This window comes from Urocitellus parryii, chromosome 12, assembly GCF_045843805.1.
Source record: "Urocitellus parryii isolate mUroPar1 chromosome 12, mUroPar1.hap1, whole genome shotgun sequence".
NCBI classification, from domain to species: Eukaryota; Metazoa; Chordata; class Mammalia; order Rodentia; family Sciuridae; genus Urocitellus; species Urocitellus parryii.
Window position 1 is genome coordinate 33,162,741 of NC_135542.1, and position 20,450 is coordinate 33,183,190.

The 20,450-nt window shown below is 47.5% G+C and overlaps 1 protein-coding gene across 3 annotated transcripts in view; it reads right to left on the reverse strand.

The window, feature by feature from the left end:
• Positions 1-20,450, reverse strand: part of Eipr1 (EARP complex and GARP complex interacting protein 1) — a 137,714-nt gene that overhangs the window by 116,798 nt on the left and 466 nt on the right. Inside the window, exons 1-3 of one of the 3 annotated variants that reach the window (XM_077791860.1) lie at positions 20,273-20,348; positions 11,064-11,147; positions 546-678 (exon numbers count right to left, since the gene is read on the reverse strand). In XM_077791860.1, coding sequence (XP_077647986.1) covers positions 546-632 — 87 coding nt within the window. In that variant the 5' untranslated portion in view covers positions 633-678; positions 11,064-11,147; positions 20,273-20,348. Of the gene's footprint in view, positions 1-545; positions 679-11,063; positions 11,148-20,272; positions 20,349-20,450 lie in introns of those variants that run through there. The other 2 variants (XM_077791865.1, XM_077791861.1) reach the window with 2 other exon arrangements.

The following is a 20,450-nucleotide window of genomic DNA, read 5'->3' on the forward strand; positions in this document are numbered from 1 at the left end:
CACTGACTGCAACAGAACAAGAATTAAGGAAAACGTAGGGCCCATTCAGTCTCAGACATTTGACAAAGATGAACATGTGAGTCCTGGAGCCTGGAGAGCCGGAGGCTGATGGAGGCAGTCTGCTTGGGTGCAAGGACACAGGACTCACCTGTGCTGGCTGGCACAGCTGCTATCAAAAAGGCCTGGAAGGCAGTCCTGGGCTCTGCTCATCACCATGCACGTAGAGCGGGGGAAGGGGGCAAATTCCTGCTGTCCTCTGGAGTGGTATGGCTGTGTCAGGACACCTGTGTCCCCCTCAGGAGCCTTCGGCATGGTGCACTCCTGATGTGGGGGTACAATGCTCCTGAACAGCTGTGACCCCAGTTTGGACCCTGAGGATCTCAGACTTATAAGTTCTACAAACACCTACCTGCACTAGCACAGCTGCTCTGGTTATTGGTGGTCAAAGCTTGTAAACCACACACCAATCCATTAGCAATATAAAATCAATGTTAGGGGATACATCCAGCTGGTATGCACAAGTGTCTAGCGAAAGCCATACTCACTTTTACTGTAGCAGGTTGCCAGCACACCTTTATCTGCAGGGCTGGCACTAATGTGCCAGATTTCACCCGCTTGATGCAGGAGGACATTTTTATTTATAATGTTATTCTCATCGTCAAAATCTATGATGTGGATCTACAAATACAAGAAAAGGACACATCAGGATCTCAAACACTTTCCTCAGCATTTTAATTAAACATCATGATTACCAAAAAGTCATCAGATCACCTCACCAACACACCTTTAATTCACATTATACTAACAACACATGTCTGTAATTTAATTCTTTCTGCACTCCTCTTTAATGACAAGGTAATAAGTCCCCATAGAGTATTTTCACAATTCCAAGCTACAGAACTACCCTCTGGTCCTCTCCAGCCTTCACACAACCCCAGGGCTCTGAGATTAGGCTGCGGCTGGCGGCTGTCCCTGCTGTTCAAGGCAGCAAAATCCTCTCAGACCGTTGTGTGCCTGCAGGGAAGAGAAGGAGCTGGTGGGGGCTGCTGCCCCTTGAGATCTGAGAGTGACCCTGGGGCCTGCTGCACAGTGGAGTGGGGTGGACCATGCTTGGCCGCTCTGGTGAGCAGAACTTGATCCACCTCAGAAGTGATTTGAGTGGGAAAGGGTGGGAAAGATCGTATTTTAGCACAGTTTTAGCTTCTTTCTAAAATCGAGACCAATGGCTGTCAGCATTTATGACAATGTAAATATTAATTACAAAGTGCTAAATTTAAGTCACTAAACAAAAATGTTAAATATGCTCATACTTTTCTGAATAAATTTTAGAGGAACTGAAATGATTTTTATATTCAATCTCTTATCAATATTAAGTCAACAAGAAAATAATTTTTTTAATATAAACTTATACTAAGAAAATAATCATGGATCTTCACAAAGATTTATATCCAAGAATGTGCACCATGGCACTGATTATTGCCATGGACAGGCCAGAGTCACCCAAGTGTCCAACAGCAGGGACTGTCCAATAACATGTCGTGTAGGACTGCACCACACTACAGGGAGCCCTTCAGTACGTTCCAGAGCACTTCAGGGCTAAGGAAAAAAGTCCATGACACATTTAAGGAGACGGGAACACAGAAAGGAACAGAACTACAACCATTTTTTGTTTACAACCAGAGGAACTGGTTGTCTCATGATGGCAGGATCACAGGTGTCTTCCTTCACCTGTTTGTGCTTTATCAATATCTTTATTATTTTTGCGTGATTAATATGCATTACTTTAGCAATCAAAACAGAGTTTCCATGATGCCCAGGAGCATGTCCATGCTATTCAGACTCAGTGTCACTGTGGATTGCTTCCTCTACGCAGCACACCAACATTCCGGCTTCCTGCAAGAGCACTCTTCACAGTGTAGACAGAGCTCAAATTCAGCAGCAGCCTTCAGAGCCACATGGTGCCATTCCCCATGTGCACAGTGGACAAGCCAGCACTGGGCACTCAGAGTAGAGCCACAGGATGCCATTCTCCACGTCACGATGGCAAGGCCGCAGTAGCTGCTCAGGATTACTGAGAACGCAGCGGTGCCCAGTAGGAGCCCGGTACACACAGGTGCCTTCCCCTTCTCTCTGCCAGAGATGAGCCATCACCACTGTTATCTTTAAAGTCACCAGCAGACCGTGCCTCCTGCCCTCAGACCCAGCAAGGCTTCGCAGGTTGGAAACATTCCTGGCAGAAACTGTCTACATTACAACTGCACATCCAAGAACTGGGGCAGCAGCCCCTGCAGCTTCCTCTGTGAGTACCCTTCTTCTCTGTGGACTGCTAGGTGTTGAAAGCCATCCATTACCAAGCAGTCAAGTGCTATTACTACGAACATGTGGCAGTGCTTACTGAGGCCAAGCACATACACGTCCTAGGACCCAGCAATTCACTGACACTGGGCACATGCCCAACAAATGCCAATAAAGGGCAAGAATGTCCGCAGCAGACTGACTCTTGATAGCAACAATGTGCGACACCCAGATGTCCACCAACAAGAGGACCAGCACTTTCATAGAACAGGGCACCTGGGTGACGGAGAGGAAATGGTGACAGAAGCAGCAGAAACAGCAGACATGCAAGCCCTTCCACGATGTTCAAGGGAAGGCCAGTGGCTCCCATGGCAGGGCAGCTGGGACTAGGGACGGCCAGGTGGCAGTCACACACGTGTACAGGTGTCAGGGATGGGTGTAGTGGTATGGCACGGATGCACGTGCACATAAGCAGCATGAGCGTAAGTCACACCCACAGACAGAAGCCAGGGATCCACACAGGGCAGACGCAGGAGGAAAGCCCGCTCCTCACTGTAGCGATTGACAGGAAAACTGCAAGACAGAACCCAGGGGCCAGACAGCCCAGGGGCAGAGGCTGCCCAGCATGCCCTCAGCCTGGGCTCCTCCCAGCACACAAAGAATTAAAACATGGCAACTCTGATACCGATGGATGTTTATTTTATTAACCAACTTAACTGGGAAGACAATTGTAAAATTGGTACATGTTGTAATATGGATAATTCTTTTAGGAGGTTTACTACAATATATACATAAGAACTATACAAATGTTGAAATTGAAACAATAATTTGATTTCTTCAAATCTGCCACCAAAAATAAGCCAGAAATATAAACTATGAAATATTATGTGACTTTAACTATTATGATTATAATTACCAAAAATGTTGTAAGAGTGCTCAATTTTAAAAGCAGATATAAAATGGCTGGCAATTATGCAACTACCACATGTGAACACGAACTAAAAGGTATTATACAAAATCAGAAATAGCTTTCATGTTGTTAGGGAATTTTTTCTTCCAGTGTTTGACACATTTCCTACTTATCGGAAATCCATTAGCACTGAAAGAAAGAATGCACTTACATGTACCATTTTGCCACATCTCTTACAGGCACTACAGCACAGGGCACTGACAGGCAGGTACTAGCACTTCTGCTGGCTGGCTCCATCCACCCACCACAGCACAGCATCCTGCAAATCTGAGGCACCAACCCTCGCTGTCACAGGCCCCTGGCCCACCTGCCCGCAGGCCTGGCCTCCCCACAGAGCTGTGTTCTTGCCTACAAGGACCCCAAGCAGATACTGTCCATCAGGCTCCACTGGTTGGTGCACCATCTTCCTTTAGATCCCCTCCCTGCAGCCCTCAGGCATGCAACCTCCACTTCTAGCCTGACGTGCCTGAAGGTTTTTCCACCTGTCTTCCTCTTCTAAAAATTCAGAGTCCAAACACACATTGTCATGAACTGCTTCAACAGGGCTATGTTCAAAAGGAAAGTGAGGCATCCATCAACTGCCAAAAGCAAGAGCCACAATAATGGCTGATGTCTGCAATGCCTCAGGACTACCGTAAGTACTTTACCTTTGGCAGCTCCTCTTATCCAAAGCAGCCCAGTAAGATCCTAACTAACCACGACGTGAAGGAGAAGAAACTGAGACTCCAAGCTTAAAGGCGCCTTGGCCCACTCAGACAACCAGAACCAGGGTCAGGGGAGCCCCCAGCACTCTGAAGCCCACACCTCCGGCCTCAGGTGCCTCCCTCCACCTGAGTGTGCTGGCAAGGCGCCAGGCCAGCAAGGTAGGAAGCAGTTCCTGACCACGGGGAAGAGTGCTCAACTCTACTCTCAAAAGCACTGTGCCTGCTCCACGCCTGCACCCAGCTCACAGGACCCTTTAGGCCAGTCACAAAATGAGTCCCACGTGGAACAAGCTCCGAATGGAGTGAGGGCGGAAGAAAGGGATCGCACTGCCACCCAGGCCAGGAAGGAGCTCTTCGCAGCGCAGCTGACTTTCAAAAAGACGTTAGTCACGGAAAACAAAGATCCCACTTGCATACTTTAATCATCAATATTAAAATGTTTAGAGCCCAGTGTGAGCCATGAGGCCACAGATGACACTCAGCACACTGGGGCTACCTCTGCAAACAGCAAACCATGTTCATAGTTTCCCTTATTCCCAGCTAAAGCCAATGACCCTGACAACATAGTTCTTCCTGAAATCTGCTCTGCTTCAGCATAAATATATCAGGAAACCTGGGTTCTGCCACTTCCTAGCTTGCTACCCTTGGCCAACTCACTAAAGCTTTCTGGACTCTTGTTTCTGCATTTGCAAATTTAAGGTACTAGACTTCTAGATCCCTTTGTTCTAACTGAAAATGAGTACTAGTATTTTAGCTATGTATTTAAATAAGAAACTAGATCATGATTAAATAGGCCACACCCTTCCAGAGGTCTGTCGAGCCCATACTGTGACTACCGCTTGCCTAATCGATACTCTTTCCTTGAGTCTTAGGCCCCAGGTCATTTGAATAGCCCCTGCCCAGGAAGCCCAAAGTATGCTTGGCAGCCAAGGGATAAAGAAAAGTCCTCACATTCCAAGACCTCCTGGGCCTAGTGACAGTCCTCAGAACAATAGACAAAATGAAGTCTCCTTTGCCATTTGTGGCCAAGAACTAGGGATACAGCTGGAAGGTGGCCAAGTCATTGGACACTATGGGCTGTTTACTACCCCACTTTTAGATATAAATCTGAAACTCAGAAAGACCTAAGCATAACTCTGCACTTAAAAAAAAATATGGGAGCCTAATGACATAGTGGGTGAGAGCCAAATTCTTGAACAGCAAAGAGGAGGCAACTCACAGAAGCAAGGAAGCCAAGTATGGCCCAAGGCTGCAGCTGTCCTTGCCCCGTGCCCATTTACACCGGTGCACACAGCCCATTTCAGGCTCAGGAGCCAAGCGAAAACCACGACACAGCTCTAGAGCAGGTGCTAAGGAAACCCTGAAAGGCTGCTGGGAAATCCTGCAACTGGAGCCACCTGCTCTTCTGGTGGGTTTTTCAATCAGGAGCAGAGACAGGACTCCCCGCCCCGCCTGTTTTGTAGCATAGACACAATACAAACCACCACCCCCACCGCCAGAGTCTGCAACTCAGGAGCCCCCAAGGCAGCGGGTACATCCATAGGCAATTCTAGGCCTTTGCTCCTTGTGACTCCAGTGGGGACAACTGGCAACAGGTGTTGACCCAATGTTCCTTGAGAGCCAGACTTACAACACAGAGGAATTTACCACAGTAAAACTATGGAACTGGATGGCCAGGCATGATTCCTAGACGCTATACTTTAGGCAGAAAAAAATCTGATTTCTTTGTTTGAAAATGTAACAAATGTCACTGAGAAGGCATCACAGGACATCCGAAGATTTCCTGGTGAAAAGAAGTGCATTTACTACATTAGGAATGATGAGTCGGAAGCATGTGCAGCCACCCCGACAGCCTGTTCAGCACCTGTTGGGGATCCCAGCAGCAGGGGTGTTTGGCCAGGCCATGTCTTAACATAAAACAGGCTGGGGCCACTCAGTGGCAGGTCACTTGCCTAGCGTGCCCAAGGCCTGGGTCCACAAAGAAAAAGGAGACACAGCGATAAACAGCTCTTGGTCCTGGAAAACTCTGTTGGGTCAGGATGTGAACACAGAAGGCAACCACTGGAACCCGACAACATGAGCCCCCAGTGGAGGCAGGTGTCCACACTGACAGACAAGGGCAGGCTGGGGAACTGGGCCAAGGGAGCTGGAAAGGCCTCACGTGAGAGGTCACACACAAGCTACGTGAGGAGAGACAACGACACAAGGAAATCCTGGACAGGAAGTTCCAAATTTCACTCAGGAGTCAATAATCAGCTGAGCTCAACCACTGTGGGAAGTCAACAGACCTGTGGGCTCAGCCATCCTCAGAAGAGGACAAGGGTCACACCAGATGTCAGATCCCTGACTAGCTGAGCTGGGAGGTGGAGGGAACCTATAAAAGAGTCCCCAATTACAGCAGATCACCTGGGGGCACTCAGAAACAAGAGCACCCTACAGAGGAAGCCCTTACTGAAGAAAATAAGATGCAGAAAGGAGGACGGGTTGCTGGCAGCATGGCCTGGGCTCGGGGAAGCCCAGCTGGAACCCAGGCTATCGGATACTCCAACTGCCCAGAGCAACAAGGAGCTGAAAGGAAGAGAGGAGGGCAGGGAGGAGCAGAGGAGGAGGAAGGGACGGAGGAAGGCACAAAGAAGAGTAGAGAAGCTGAGGTTAAGTGGGAGTGGGGCCAGGACTCTGGATTTTTCCCAAGCAGAGAGAGATTCTGAGGGGGATAGGAGAGGAAACCCAGGCAGAGGGGACTCAGAAACACACTATCATTAATCCAAACACAACACACAACAACACAGCTATGGCCGTAAAACCAGGGACAAAAGTTACCCTGGGAAAGGAAGGAGTGGCCTACCACCCCTTGGCTTCAGCAGCTCCTCCACTGACCAGGACAAGTCACTGAGGCTGTGAGAGCCCACATTCCAGACCTCTTGGCCATCTGGCACTCCTGCTGTCCTCAGAAGGAGGATTAAGACTAGTGTCCCATCTATATAAGAAATAGGAGGTTACCAATATGGAAGGAAAATTCTGGAGAAAAGTCTACTGCAGAAGCAAATAACAAACTTCAGATCTAGAACCCTCACCCGTCTCCACCTCCTGGTCTCCTGCAACATGCACACACCTCATTCACAGCCCCCTGAGACACTGCACGTCCAGCGCAGCACTTCGCTGAACACACAACTCAGGACACATATCAGACCCTATCTGACGTGTATCTGTTCATTTGTATGTACCCAGCACATAAAAAGAGGAACTCAAGAGCTCTGCCCATGTGCAGTACAAGCAGTGGCTGAAAGGATGCCTGAGCGAACGGGTGTCTCAAAGACGGCACACACCTGCCCCCAAGCAGAAGGCACAGCCAGCACTAGGAAATGCCCCTCTCCTGCTATGGTTTGGAGTCACCTTCAAAAGACAACCGGAGAAAGAGAGCTATCACTCGGTCCCCCCATTCTACCATGAAGAAAACTGTAGCTGTAGCCAGAGACCACAGCCTGGATTAGCTGTGTCATCAGGAAGTATAGCAGGACAAAGAAGACTTACTGGGGGGGCTCTGTGAAGCACCAAGCAACTCCTATGACGGAGGGTAGAAAAGACCACCCAACACTTACACACTAGGTACCCCAAACTTAAGCTCAAATATGCTTCTCTTACCATGGGAAAGTTGGATTTCTATATAAGACTATTTTAAGAAGGATAAAATTTTCTGATTAAAAGGCTTCTTTCACCAGGCCCAAGAATGCACACCTTGTACTACAGAAACCACACTGAAGACAGCAGTGCTGGGAACTGCCTTAGGGAGCTGGTTCTCCCCCCAGAGACCACAATAGCACTGCTCAGAGAGAAGAGCCCGTGAGTTCTGAGACCCTAGGAAAACACTAGCTCTCCACTTCTTTCAGCCCTAGACAAGAGCATCACCCCTACTGCAGCACAATGTGACCAAGACAGCCAGGCCAGGAGCGCAGAGGACAGGCCCACTGCTCACCACAGGCTGGGGAGCAGCTCCAGCCTCCCCTAAATCTCTGGGATTGAGAACCACTGCTGTGTACATCTTCACTAAGCATTGATTACACTGTTAATGAAAGCGTTAAAAGTACACGTGTGGGGTGTGAATGGAAGGTGCGTAACAAGACACTGTTTACTCTTAAGCAACTACGGGGAAACTAACCTGAGTGATATCAGAATTTTTCAACTAGGAGGAAAGAGAGGAAAAATGTTAAAGCTTCTTTAAACTAACTAACTGGATCTTGCCTTGTTCAGAAAGGCTTCTAAGAGACAAACGCACTATTTCTTGGGCCAGTTCTTTCGTAACACCCTCACCAGGGTACACCCCAGGCAGCAGCACCAGGGCGGCCAGGGCGGCCAGGGCGGCATGGCTGCCTCTCACGGCCACTCTCTGTCCCTTCATTTTGTTTTTCATCTGTACATTTGTTAGCTCTCTTTTTTTTAAGAAAGCATCTCACACTAATAAAAACAGTAAGTTCTTCCTTGTTCTCAGAAGATTTAGAGAACTGAGCTGTACTATGGTAGAGTCTCAGAAATCAGGCAGATTTAAAAAGCAAGTAATAAGAAGAGGGCAACTGGAGGCTGCGGACAAGACGGGGAGGCACGGTCCACTCCTCCTAGGCAGTCCCCAGTGACAGGAGGGCAGGAGGGAGGGCCCAGCACCTGCTGCGGCCTCGCGACATGCCACCCGGCCAGGTCTTCACCCAGCCACGGGCATGGCTCTGACCCACTGCCTAAGTGAGATCCATGCACTGGCCGCTGGCTTCCCTCTGGGGTGGCCACCAGCAGCCACTCTCACACTCATAAAGGAACCTCAGCTACAACTTTTTCCACAGGAAAAGTCACACACACACACACTCACTCTCTCTCTCTCTCTCTCTCTCAAGCACACTCTCTCTCTCTCTGTCTCACAAACACACACACACACACACAGTCTCACACACACACTCTCTCACACACACTCTTTCTCACACAGACTCTCACACACACTCTCTGAAACACACTCTCTCATACACACTCACACACACACACTCTCATACACACACACACTCTCACAATCTGTCACACACACTCTCTCACACACACTCATACACACTCTGTCACACTCACACACTCTCACACACACACTCAGAGTCTCACAAACACACACTCTCTCACATACATACTCTCATACACACTCACACTCACATACTCTTTCTCACACACACTATCACACTCTCACACACACTCTCACACACACACTCACAACACACTGTCACACACACACACTCTCACACTCTCTCACACACTCACACACACACTCTCAGTCACACACACTCTGTCACACACACTCACACACTCACAGTCACACTCACAGTCACACACTCACACTCTCTCACACACACTCTCTCACATACTCTCACACTCTCTCACACATACACTCTCACACACACACTCACAACACACAACACACTGTCACACACACTCACACACTCTCACACACACACACTCTCACACTCACAAAAGACTCAGTCACACACTCACACACTCTCACACACTCACAACAGACTCACACACACACTAACACACACTCTCTCACAGACACACTCTCACACGCACACACTCTCTCACACACACTCTCACACATACACTGTCTCACACACACTCACCCACACACTGTCACACACACTCACATACACTCTCTCATACACATTCTCTCACACTCTCTCACACACACACACACACACACACTGTCACCCACACACTCTCACACACACTCTCTCACACACATACTCTCTCTCACACACACACACACCCTGTCACCCACACACTCTCACACACACTCTCTCTCACACATACACACACACACACACACACATAGAGACTCTCTCTCACAGACATCCACAGACACATAAAGAAAACCATATTAGCAAGGAAAACATTTACAGCATCCCCATCTCCCGCCACCTGGAGATGCCACAGCACTAATTTTGGCCCTTTCTGACCTATTTCCTTCCAGCCTGCATTACAAACAAAGATTCGATTGTGAACTTTGCTCTTCTACACCACAGTTAGTCGCAGTGTGTTATGATCCTAAGACCCCAAGTTGTGATGCTTCCTCGGATCCGTAACTTTACTGAGCACAGTGAGTACTGGTGCACTGCGAGCAGCCTGGGGACCCGTGGAAGTCCAGCTCCACGGATGGAAGCTCCCCAGTGTCCGCCCAGCATTTCACATTTTGATGTTCTATTTTTACAATTGTTAAGTACCAGTGAATTAATATTCTTGGTGCACAAAGCTTTTCCTAGGTTGTGGATACAGAAATTACAGCTTGAGTAAAAGAAATATTTATATACAAAGCTGTATCTAGATAAAGATCAACAAATTGGTGTTGTAGTCAAAATGCCGATTTTAAATCCCTTATCAACATGGACTGTGGCGATCTCGATGACCTACGCAGCAGGAACGTTCTTCATGAGCTATTTTGACACCTTTCTCCTGTGGGACAGAAGAGAGGCTCTGTGCGTTTTAACGTGGCCTGTGGACACCACCCCCGTGCCAAGAAAGCACACCTGCTCACAGTATTCATGGTCTTTCTGTGAAGGGCACAGGAGACGCTTGGCCTCCATCCCAGCAAGCCGAAACAATTTGTTCAGGTCACAGGGTTGGAGTCACAGCACAGGATGAATCCAGACCTCCCGAGTGTCTGCTTCATCCTATGAGCCCACAGGTGGCCAACAGGCGTGACAGTCTGGAACCCTGTGCTGCAGTGGGACTGGGACAAGTTCAGCGATACAGAGTGCTGGGAGCAATCTGAGAGGTCACCCCCGGAGCAAAAGCCCCCAGACTGCTTCTCAATCACTTATAAGGTAAAAACCTGTGTAGCCACAAAAACCAAGCTATGCAAGTACTACCAGCACAGCAAGTTCAAATCGCTGCACTCAATCTCCGTACCTAGCTGGGTTCAGCCGTCATCTTAAAACATGTTCAAGTCTAATACAAGTTTATTTTGTTTGTGTGACATTTTTTTCTCACATGTTGCTGGAAAATGAAGAGCAAAATGGTTATAAAACTAAGAAAAATCTCAGTAATTAACATGTATACATTTCAAAAATAGTTACCTGATTATCATATTTAAGTGACTGCGTCCCAACCAAAAACCGAATGGCATCTGCTTCTGCAGTCTGAGGTGTCAGGGCACGTGCCTGCAGGAGGGAAGGAAATGCACACACATTTATGAAGTCAGGCTGGAGACGGTTCATCTCCCCCACTGCTGATGAAGGGTAAATCAGCACAGTGTCTGGAGCAGCCACACACTAACCATTGCACTTCAAATCTGCATGTGAAAGAACTGTAAGTGGGCACACAACGAAGCAATAAAGACATGCACTATTTACACAGCATAGCTAATGCTTTTAATAAAACCTCTATTTCAACAGTAATAGATTGGCTAAGCAAATTATACGTCAACGATACAGCAGAAAATGGCTTCTAGCAATAGCGGCATAGGTGGTTTAAACCAATGTCCCTGCAGAGGACAACAAGGAAAACTAAATGGGACCCCCTGAATCTGTCTCAGGGCCTCAGAGAACCAGGAGAAGGAAGCCTAGAGGAAGACCAACAGCTGGCTAAACCCACCTAGCGGCACCTGTCAACTGAAAACTGCAGCTAAGAGGCTGATGGTGAGTACAGCCATGACAGACCCCCAGGGCTTAGGACACAAGACGCAGAGCCCACCACGGAGAAGGGGCAGGTAAAGCATTCACCCCATAAGCTAGAGCTTAGGAGCAAAGGGAACTAAAACTGGAACAGCACCGATTAAAGCTCCAAATAGTTTCGACCCTTGACTTGATTAATGTGACTGAGCAGGCCAGTGCCCGTAGACTAGGAAGCCACCTGCTACTTCTGTAGTGAGTCCTCTGCAGTGTTGAGCCACAGCCGAAGGGGCCCCAGCAAACTTTCAGACTGCCAGCTGATGATTGGCTTGCTCCGGCCCCAGCAACATCTAGCTGATTGGCTCCTCTGCGGTGATGCTCATTGGGCTGTTTCCCTGCCCTTTCAGACCATGGAGCTGCTCATTGGGAGACAATTTTGGCTCCGCCCACACGACCCAGCCAATCGGCCTCAAGAGCAGGAGGATTGTGGGAGGTGGAGAGGCTGGTGGTGGGGAGAGAGGCTTGTGGAAGCCGGTGGTGGCAGTTGGGCTCTGAGGGTTTTTTCCTGAGGAGCTGTTTTGTTTGGCGTTTGTGGTTCTAAAAATACAGTTTGTTTCTTTTGACAAGTGGCTCCTGAATTGTGCCCAGCCAGACTGCGGCACAGCAGAAAGATGACATCCAGAGTTTCTGAAACTCATCATATACAAAGTCGAACAATCAAAAAGAGCAGAGACAGTAAGACAAAACCTTATGGACAAAAGAAACAACAGAAAACAGCCTGCAGAGGATTCAGGTGATCAGCTTCCCGGAAACACAAGCTCCAAAGTGCCAAGACATGTGTACAGGAATTTCTGGAGAATGTTCTTGGGAATCACTCCACATGAGGGTGAAGAGGTAGCACTGGGCGGAGGGGGAGGTGAACTGCCTCATGTCTGCATTGGAGGCCTGGGCCAGTGCAGTTCAGGCAAGATGGCTACATCTTTGTACCAGAGCCACCTACCCACCTCCATCAGTCACTGGATACAGGCTGTCCCTGGGGGTGTGACCTTAGGCTCTGTCCAGCCAACCGCAAATCCTGCAGCAATGCCCTACTGAGAGATATCAGCTGCCAACATTTTCACAAACTGCTGGATTTCCTGAAATTAAAATCTAAGCAGCATAGGACAGCATAAGTGTTAGGTATTAGATTTAGACTTCAAGAGCCAAGTGTCGAAAGCTTGGTCCTCCAAGTGGAGCTTCTAGGAAGCAATGGGATCCTGAGGGCTTTAACGTCATCATGGATTAATGCACTTAGAGACACAGCAGGATGGGGTGGGGGGAACCCAGGAGACAGGCCCAGCTGGAGGAAGCAGGTCACGGGCTACAAGGGTATTTCTTGTCCCCAACCCCTTCTGCTCGTGCACTCTTTCTTCTTCACCACTGTCATGAGGTGAGCAGTTTGGCTCTACTACCCGCTCTGCCATGATGTTCTGCCTCATCTCATGTCCAGAAACAATAGAGCCAGTGGACCATGCACTGATACCATGACTTTCTTAGGTATTTGTCACAGCCAAGAAAAACTAACATAATAAATTACACAACTGTACTTAACACATTCAGTAATTACAAGAAAAAATTAAGGATATCTGGGGCTGGGGCTACGGCTCAGCGGTCAAGTGCTTGCTTCACACATGCAAGGCACTGGCTTCGATCCTCAGCACCACATAAAAATACAGAAACTGTGTCCATCTACAACTAAAAAATAAATAAATAAATAAACATTAAGGATATCAGGTGAACCATCTGAGGCTTGACAGGGAAAGGCTCATAAGCTCAAATCGAACTCCCAAATGACCCATGACAAGTCCCTAGAGCTCATGTTCTGCTGCCTCTCATGAGCACCCTAACACTATGCTTAAAACATGCACATCTAATGCCCAGAACCTGTGAATATGTTAACATGTGGCAGAGGGACTATGCAGGCTGAATAAGCCAAGGACCCCGAGCGCGGGATATTATGCTACAGCACTGAATCATGTGACTTCTTGAAATCAGAAAATCTTCTGGCTATAGTCGCGACACAGGACAGAAACGAAGGCAGCAGCAGGACTTGGGCAGCCCTTGCTGGCTCTGGAAGGCGGGAGGAAGAGCTGCGAGGAATGCTGGGTGGCTCCTACGAGCAGGAAGAGGCAGACTCTCCCCACACCTCCCCAAGTGAGGAAGACCCCTGATGCCTTGGCTTAGCCCAGCTGGGCTTCTGACCTACAGAGCCACAAAACTGAAAAATTATGCTACCTTAAGCCACTAAATTTGAGTCAGTTTGTTAAGGCAGCAGTGGAATTATCCTGCCTCACCCACTTCACTGAAGGTGCCACCCACTCAGTCCATGTCTTCTTTTCTCACGTGGAGCTAGAAAACACACAATGTTCTCCGTCCTCATCTGTCACAGCTGATTTCTATGAATTTTTCCCTGATTTTTTGATTCATTCCTTTCAAAATCAGTAGAACAAATAATTTAACAGTTGTCCTGATCATTTAATCTGTCTGGTTTTGACTTGATTTCTATAACTAAAACAAAACCATGAGATCTGGGTATCTACTGCAAAGAATTCCAAGACAACAATCTCATGAACAATTCTTACAAAACACAGCATATTATATATATTTCTGCCCTTCCCAAAAAAGACAGCAGCACAAAAACTTCAACTACTGAACCACATTTCAATAAGACCAAGGAAACTCTGTGTGCTACTGGACACCTGGAGATGTCCCTACAACCCTTCCAAATGCCCTTGCACCCACGGGCAATACCAGTGCTCCCTCTTCCACAGACTTGGATGGACAGTTTTTTGAGCATTAAATCTCTTCGGGAAACTGATGAATTTATTGTGAATCTAGAGACCTCTGCCATGCAAGAATGCACATACATATGCAAGACAATTGGTGATACAATATCAGCAACACCTAGGAACCTTCGAACTCTGATTTGAACACCTGGCTTAAAGAAAGTTGGCTCTGGTGAGGCAGAGGAAGTCACCTGCCGAAGAAGGCTGCTCAGAGGGCTGAAGACCAGGTCAGTGGAGAAAAGATGGGACAGTTCCACACAATCAAGAGCACGCTGCCACCCAGATGATACAAGTCTAAATGTTCCCAAATCTAAGGCCCAGGAGAGGACCCAGCTGAAAGGGAATGATTATTTTACATTAAGACTTTTCCAGGCTACAAGTCAGTGAGGAAGCTGATTGCATGCAGCCCCCGTGGAGGTGGGCGCAGGGAGATGCACCAGAGGCAGGAGGCAGAACCCCTGCCCTAAGGAGAGAGAGACTGGAAAACACCAAGACAGACTATACATGATTGAGTATCCAAGCCCTGCCCAGACCACAATGCAAGTTATACCCCAAGGCTTGACCTTAGCAGGCAGGGTTAAATGTCTTTGTTGTTTTACAATTGAAGAAAACCAAAAATAAGTAAAAGATATTAGTGGCCAATCCAAAATAGAAGGGTGACTCAGGAATTCAGGAACTTCGCAATTGGGAGAGGACCAGGCATTTGCCTCTTTAGTCAAAGCAGCTGAGACAGCCAGAACCAGACACCGTGAAAACAGCCAGGGCAGCACGGGCAGGGGTCCAACAGGTCTGTTTCAGAGGGAGCACGCTGCCAATTTTAGAAAATCTTCAACGTTAGATCCATCTCATTTGATCTCATACAAGAAAAGACAGTTTTAAAGAAACAAAAGACAGAAATCATTCTTATAAATAAATCAAGGTATATCTTAAAAAGTCAGTGAAATCCCATAAAACTTTAAGATCTTTCTTGTACATTATTAGGTAAAATCACAAAAGTAATATAATTCCAGTCATTCTGGTGACAGGTGTCTATAATTCTGTTTCTCTGATTAACTTAATGAGTCTGGTCATAATAACTGTTTTGCGGGCATTCCAATGGTCCTATTCTTAAAGCGTAATAGGTGACAAAACTTTCTACATGTTGTCGTGCATTGTCCTCATGATTCAATGAAGCAGACAGAAGACAGGGCAGATGTCACTACTCAGTAGGTAAAGAAACTGAGGGCCAGAGAGGCGACGTGACTTACTCCCTGGTACAAAGCTACTGACGAGGAAAAAGAAGTCAGACTCCAACCTTCGGGACTGTTCCCCTTGTTCACGGTGAAGCAGTAGCTGGCCACGCAGAGGACACACCTGGTGCGCGAGCACAGGTCACCACACGCTCCACATGTCTCCCCGGCTCCCATGAAGACAGAGCAAGGGTACTTGATAGTCATAGTTCTGTGCTGACACCAATAAGAGGACTAGAAGTACTGAGCAGTCAGAATCACAGCAGGAACAGTCCTCGGAAACACTAGGGCGAGTTGGGGGAGGCCCATACACAGTAGAAGTACTACCAAGTGTACAAGAGTCCCTTGGGAAATTCAACATTGTATCCAGTTGCTTACCAGATTAAGCAAGTAAACAATATCACTAGGACAGGTAGCGAATTATACCTAGTTATAATTCTTCATCCAAATTTTCCCACCAAGAGCCCTGGTCCGGACAGTTTAAACTACCCTAAATGGGGCATGGTGGCAAGGGGCTTCGGCTTGAATCCAAAGAGACAGGACAGGGTCAGTTTCACACTCATCTTCAATAAGCAGTCCTCCTCCAGAAACAGCCCTCTCCAGATGCTGCTCCCAAACCATCAGGGTGAGTCAGTAAGAGGAAGGGAGAGAATGACAAATGTACTTAGCAGTTCAAAAGAACAGCAGCAGGACAGAGGTACACCCCACAGTGGAACACTTACCTGGCTTGCACAAGGTCCTGGGTTTGATGCCCAGCACCAGCAAAAAAAATAAAATAAAGTAATAGCTAAAAATTCCTCTCCTAACCCTCCGAGACTCTGCCCACAGAAGCCACCTCTGCATCAACTCCCACAGGAGGAAATGAATCCACAGGGACGGGGCTGGACTTTCTTCTCTCTCTGTCCCAGGCACAGAAAAGAGTGCTTGAATCATAAGGAAAATAATAAGTACTTGTCAACTGCATGCATTCCCCAGCAAAATGTAAGTCACCAAAACTGATCTCATGAGAAAGTCACGAAGTTTGAGCAACTAGCTTCGGGAAGTGAAAACAAGGACAACACCAGTAGAATATCACCAGGCACAGGCAGTAGAGTATCACCAGGCACAACCCGTAGAGTGTCACCAGGCACAACCTGTGGAGTGTCACCAGGTACAACCCCAGTAGAGTATCACCAGGTACAACCAGTGGAGTGTCACCAGGCACAACCCCAGTAGAGTGTCACCAGGTACAACCAGTGGAGTGTCACCAGGCACAATCCCAGTAGAGTGTCACCAGGCACAACCCGTAGAGTGTCACCAGGCATAACCTGTGGAGTGTCACCAGGTACAACCTGTGGAGTGTCACCAGGTACAACCAGTGGAGTGTCACCAGGCACAACCCCAGTAGAGTGTCACCAGGTACAACCCCAGTAGAGTGTCACCACCACAACCAGTAGAGTGTCACCAGGCACAACCAGTGGAGTGTCACCAGGCACAAACAGTAGAGTGTCACCAGGCACAGGCAGCAGTGCACCCACTGGGCCCCCAGGTGCTCTTCCTGAGGCTCTCCCAGCCACAGAATCAAACAGCCACAAAAATGACATGACAAATATGAAAAGGAAAGTTCCACATAAGCTACTAGAAAGGGGAATCCAGCAGGTGCCATTCCAGACAGGTGGACTTCTTCCTGGGAACTCAAAGGTGATCCAATATTCACAAAACTACTAATACGAAAAAAATCAAATGATCATATATGATCAATTCCATGGATGTAGAAAAATCTAAGAAAAAAAGTCTTTTAAAAAAACTGAATCTCGACTTGCCTTGCATTTGCCAAGCCCTAGGTTTAATCCCTAATTCCAAAAAAGAAGCCAAAAAGAGAGAACTCCACCAAAAAACTGAATCTCCACCCTTGATATTAAAACTCAACAAGGCACACATCTGCGGATCTCCGCACAGGCTTGAGGGCACAGGCTTCCTCACCAACAACAGGCCTGGCCCGCCTGCCCAGCCAGCCAGCCAGCCACCTGCCCAGACTCCTCCGTCAGAACCAACACTTGGCTTCTCCTTGGTAACAGTCTGCTGCTGCGTCCACTTCTTGGTTTAATGTATTTTACTTCTTTGGATACATTTTATTTATTTAGATACTGGGGATTGAACTCAGAGCACTTAAGCACTCAGCCACATCCCCAGTCCCATTTTGCATTTTATTTAGAGACGGGGTCTCACTGAGTTGCTTAGTACCTTGCCATTGCTGAAGCTGGCTTTGAACTGTCTCAGCCTCCAGAGCTGCTGAGATTACATATGTGCGCCACTGCACCTAGCCAGGCCTGAATAGATTTTAAGAGACAGTTACCTCCCCTCCACCTCTTATGCCATTCCTTCCACAAATATATCTGGCTTGCCTGAGGTCAGAGCCTATCGGTACCACATACAGTGATGTGCACATAATAGTACCTCAATAAACATTTGTATGCGCAGTCTCACTTCATCCAGCCTCACCTGGTACACTTTCAGTCCCAAAGAGGTTTCACAGACTTCTGCTGTCCCATTCTATCTGTCCCATTCAAAAGTAATCACAGTCAGTAAAAAGTCTTCCTGACAATGAATTGGTCTACCTCCTTGGGAAGGAGGATCAATGGAGCTAAACTAAAATCTACCCCAACAAAAGCATGTCAACTGTCATCCTCCAAACAACTACTAAGAAAATGTCTAGATGACAAGGGCTGAGGGCAGGAAGAGTGAAGCAGGACTCCTGATTCCCACCAGGCCAGTCTAGGGCACCCAGGAAGGTGTGTGAGGGAACTGCCCAAGGCACTCAGCTGCTAGGGTCAGAGACGAAGAGCTCCCTGAGATGGAAACTCCTGCTCACCCCAAATCGATAGTCCTGATGATACACAATGTCCCAATAAGATGAGGAAACAAGAAAAACAGGAAACTGCAGGAAAATGAAAAGCTGTTCAAGAAAAAACTGAAAGCATGTTACCCTATGAATCAACAGTCAATATTTCTATATTACTAGGAACCACAAACATCTGAATATGGACTTCAGGATATCGGTGATAAAACTATGCTGGGAGTCTAAAAGGAGGCAAGGAACAGTGTAAAGAAAGCAAAAACTTCCCATTTCATGTGACTTCCAGTCAAAAGATTATGAAAAGTACATAATGCTTCTCCTTTTTATGGTAAAAACCAGAAAATACAGTTTTTGAAAACATTGAAAGTGGTCATCTCAGGTAATAAGCTAAGATAAGAAGGGAGGGTTTAGGAACCTGCTAATTTTATTCTGATTTTCAAAAACTTGATTTCTTTTCTTTTTTTCACTACCAGGGACTGAACCCCGGGTGCTTTACCACTGAGCCACATCCCAGACCCTTTTTTGTATTTTATTTAGAGAGAGGGTCACACTAAGTTGCTGAAGCTGGCTTTGAATTCAGGATCCTCCTGCCTCAGCCTGGGATTACAGGTGTGCACCACCAAACCCAGCCCTAATTTCTTAAATTACTTCTAACAATTACTTGGGTGTTTTAAAAATGTTAAATTGGCAAAAGTAAAAAAAAGAACTAAAATCCTGAACACAAGTCAAAATCCTTTCCTATAAGCTAAAAGAGGCCATAACACCAAAATGTTTCACAAACACTAATCTGGTCAACACTTTTCTATCCTAAACACCTCTTTCTCTGCATTGGTCTTCTGCTAAGCAGAGTGTCTGAGACACAGTTCAGTGCTTGTTTTAGTCAGCTTCTTCGCAGTTGCAACTGAAGGATTTGACCAGAACAATTGTAGAGGAGGAAAAGTTTATTTGAGGGCTCACGGTTTCAGAGGTCTCAGTCCACAGACAGGAGGCTCCATTCCTTGGGGCTCTAGATGAGGCTGAACATCATGGCAGAAGAGTGTGGCAGAGGGAAGCAGCTCCCATGAAGATCAAGAAGCAGAGAGAAAGAGAGAGAGAGAGACACTCCACTCTACAGATCAAATTATGTACCCCATAGCCATGCCCCTAATTATCCACTTCATCCAGCCACAGGGAACCTGCCTCCAGTTACCACTCCATTAATCCCATGAGGAATTAATTCTCTGATTAGGTTAAGGCTATACCCCACTCATTTCTTGGCCAAACCTTGCATTGTCTCACACAGGAGCTTTGGGAACACCACATCTAAACCATAACAGTGCTCAGTAATGCTTCTTAGGAATGAGTCTTGCACCTTACCTTCCATATGGAATTTACATTCAAGAATTCTGTCAGGCTATAACTAGAACATTTACTGAACACCGAGTTCTAAGTGCTCGAATTAAATATGCTAACTCTCTTAATGTTCCTAACGAGAACGTGGGATAAGGACTTGTTTTTCCATTTCATTGGCAAGGAAACCAAGGCCCAGGGATGCATAATTATTAAATGCTGGAGCCAGGATTTCAACCCCAGGCGTCCGGGCGGCTTGCTTTCAGAACCTCATACCGCTGCCTCTAGCAGTCAACTACCTGCAAGCAGAGATCACTCATATCTTGGGCACACACTGCCACACACTCGTGTGCACAAAGCAATGTATGCTTTTATTTCTCTGAATCCTTCCCTGGGAGCTTTATCGTCCCAGGAGCTCCGGCGCTTTCTGAACAGGTGAAAACGTTGCGGGCTCACCTGGCCCTGGGCAAGCCGGCGGGCTTCCCCGCCGCCCCGCGCATTCCCGCTGCACAGGCCTCGGGGCTCCCGAGGCTTTGCTGAGCACCTACTGTGCTCTCACGGTGCCCAGGCACCCGAGAGGTCCGGCTGGAGAGCGGGAGCACGGGAGCAGGGCGACGAGCCGTGCCGGTCCCAG